The sequence below is a fragment of the Gekko japonicus genome, unplaced genomic scaffold, assembly GCF_001447785.1.
Source record: "Gekko japonicus isolate JY-2015 unplaced genomic scaffold, Gekko_japonicus_V1.1 scaffold953, whole genome shotgun sequence".
In the NCBI taxonomy this organism is placed as follows: domain Eukaryota; kingdom Metazoa; phylum Chordata; class Lepidosauria; order Squamata; family Gekkonidae; genus Gekko; species Gekko japonicus.
This window is the reverse complement of record NW_015161979.1, coordinates 547,331-550,379: the sequence shown is the minus strand read 5'-3', so window position 1 is coordinate 550,379 and position 3,049 is coordinate 547,331. Positions and strand designations below refer to the sequence as shown.

The 3,049-nt window shown below is 52.1% G+C and overlaps 1 protein-coding gene across 1 annotated transcript in view; it reads right to left on the bottom strand.

Annotated features, from left to right (window-relative positions):
• The window catches only part of POLRMT (polymerase (RNA) mitochondrial (DNA directed)), a 49,618-nt gene that overhangs the window by 42,217 nt on the left and 4,352 nt on the right, over window positions 1-3,049 (bottom strand). Inside the window, exon 4 of the mRNA XM_015429761.1 lies at window positions 2,390-2,520. Within this exon, the coding sequence (XP_015285247.1) occupies window positions 2,390-2,520 (131 nt within the window). The remainder of the gene's footprint in view (window positions 1-2,389; window positions 2,521-3,049) is intronic.

The following is a 3,049-nucleotide window of genomic DNA, read 5'->3' as shown; positions in this document are numbered from 1 at the left end:
GGGCAAGGCCAGGAGCCTTGCCCTGCCGCGGCCTCGACCGCATGGGGGGGGCAGCTTCACCGGGGGGGGGCGGGGATGGAGATGGCGGCCCGTGCCCAGACGACCAAGTTAGCACTCCTTGTCTTCAGTCCCACAACGGACCTTCTGACTAGTTGAAGACATAAAACCAAAACTTTAAAATCACAGTTTAGGACTGCTTTAATCAAACACAGTTCTAAATAAAACCATCTTCAACTGCCTCCGAAAGATAGAATATGGGGGGGGGGCCAGGGGAGGCTGTTCCATAACCGTGGGGCTCCTCTCTCTCTTGTGCACTCACCAAAAGAGCTTCTTTGATTGACGGGACAGTCAGGAGGGCCTCTCTCTCCCTAAGCTGAGTTAGTGTGAGTTCGCTCACAGTTTTTGAGCCCCAGGCTCACACATTTTTGTCTTCGCTCAGGGAGGATGGCTCCAGAGCAAACTAATTGATGCAGCAGCCAAATCACTCACTCACAGCTTTCATGCCAGTTGCTCACAAAGTAGAATTTTTGCTCACAAGACTCCCCAGCTTCGAGGGAGCATTGCTCCCTGGGATCTTTTCCCAGGCAGGAACACAGGGGAGAGGACGACCCTTCAGATAACCCGGTCCCAATAGAAGTCAAACACAACACTCTGAATTGGGCTCAGGAGTGGATCAATAGCCAATATAATTACTGTTGTATCGGGGTCACGTGCTCCCGGTAGCAGGCCCTGACCAAGCAGTCTAGCCGCAGCCTTCTGCACTAGCTGCAGGTTCCAAGGACAGCCCCCAGTACCTCAAGGACATGGAGGGGAGGGGGAACCCAGGAAGCAAGGAATAAACATCAGCCAACAGAATCAAACCAGAAAATCCTGCAGGAAGCTCAGAAAAAAACAGCCACCCCCAAAACCCTAAAAAACTGGAATGCCACACTGAGGCCACAAAAAATCTAGTGGGCAGGTCCAGATCTCTCCAAGCACTGGACTGCCAGAGAGATCTGAAAAGGAGGATGTCGGCTCACATGGCCCTCAAGGTGTGCCCCCCCCAAACTAGTCAACAACTCCCCAGTAGGAAAAAAGAGGCCGAATCTTTGGGGGCCCGAGTGGCCCGAGACAGTGGCTCAGGCAGACTGAACATGAAACAAAGCATGCGCACATTTATGCGTTACAGGCCACCAGGGGTGGAAATTTTCTTCACAAGAAAGGCCTGCGCACGAGCACAAAGCGAGTCAGGCTGACATGTGGGAGACGACAACCCAACTCCGGGAGGATCTCCGCAAACTGGGTGAACAGGCAACAAGGCGGGCAACAAAGTTCAAGGTGGGCCAAGTGCAAGGCAATGCACACTGGAGCAAAAAACGCCGACTTTTAAAACCGATGCTGATGGGGCCTGAGCTGGCAGAGTGTGAGAGGGAAAGGGGGGCTTGGGGATGAAGGCGGAGAGCCTGCTGAAAAAGCTGCGTCGGTGGGCAGCAGCCCAGCGAAAAAGGCAAATTCCGTGCTGGGAATTAGGAAAGGGATTGAAATTTAAATGGCCAATAATGTAATGACCGTGTTTAAAGCTTTGGCGTGGCCTCATTTGGAATCCTGCGTGCCGTTTTATCTCAAAAAGGACACTGTAAAGCTGGGGAAAGTACAAAGGACGGAAACTAAGATCACTGGGGGTTTGGAGCACCTTTCCGATGAAGAAAAGTTAAACAACCTGGGCCTTTTCAGTTTTGAAAAAAAGACAGCTGAGGGAAGAGAGGACGAAGGTGTATACAGTTATGCATGGGGTGGGAAAAGTAGGTGGAACTTTTCTCCCTGTCCCATCAAACTTGTGGATATCCAATAAAAAAGAAGAGAAGGGATTGGATTTATACCCCGCCCTTCACTCGGAGTCTCAGAGCGGCTTACAAACACCTTTCCCTTCCCCTCCCCACAAGAAGAAGAAGAGGAGATTGGATTTATACCCCGCCCTAAACAACCCAAAGGTGTCTCAGAGCAGCTTACAAACTCCTTCCCCTTCCCCTCCCCACAACAGACACCCTGTGAGGTAGGTGGGGCTGAGAGAGCTTTTTAAAGAACAGCTCTTATCAGAACTACGGCTTGCCCAAGGTCATCCAGCCAGGTGCAAGTGGAGGAGTGGGGAATCAAACCCGGTTCTCCCAGATTAGAGTCCACGCACTTAACCACTACACCAAACAACAGACATCCTGTGAGGTAGGTGAGGCTCAGGCAGACAGATCAGACCAGGGGAACCCCGTGACCATTCACGCTTGTGGAGAATATAAGCCCAGCCGGGGCCAATTGTTTCTCTTATGAACAGCTTGCCTCCTGCCAGACAGAACGGGAAGCATCTCACTGGCTGGACCAAGAGATGGCAGGTGACTACAGAGGAAAAGCACCTTACCTGGCAATGACTTCTGGGCTGACGTTGGACCGGCCCATGCACTCCAGCGCCGCGACATAAGACTCCAGGTTGGGCTTCAGCCCCGCCTCATCTAGCCGCTGGAAGAGCTGGCCGACTTGGCTCAGGGCACCCTAAGCAGAAGTAGGAATGAGAAAAGGCCTTGGCTTCTGACACCAGCTGTTCCGCGCTCCCGGCCGTGAAATAACCGGCCAGCCAAAACAACAAAGTTTGTTGGTCTGAAAGATGCCTGGCTGGACCCAAACTCTCTTCTGTCGCTTCAGACCAACACGGCGACCCACCCACCCCAATCTATCAGCGAGCCAAAGAAAGCACAGACGCACTGCAAATAATTCTGCCACCGCAGCCTCAAATGCAGTCACAAAACTGCCTCTCCTGCTCTCCTTTCAACTCCCTGAATTATAAGATTGCCAAATTTTGGAATCTGCCCCTTAGTTTAATAGCCCAGCACCCACCCTTTGTAATAACAGTAAACGACTCCATCTTTCCCACAGCCTCTTCCCGTACAAATGGCAGAACTTCTCCGTGTTCTATGCCTCAACCATCTCTCCAACCACTGCTCCAAAAGCAGCTAGAATGTGCATAAACGTTCCGTGGTATCACAGCAGGAAGGTGGGGGCCTGAACAAGGAAAAGACCGGGG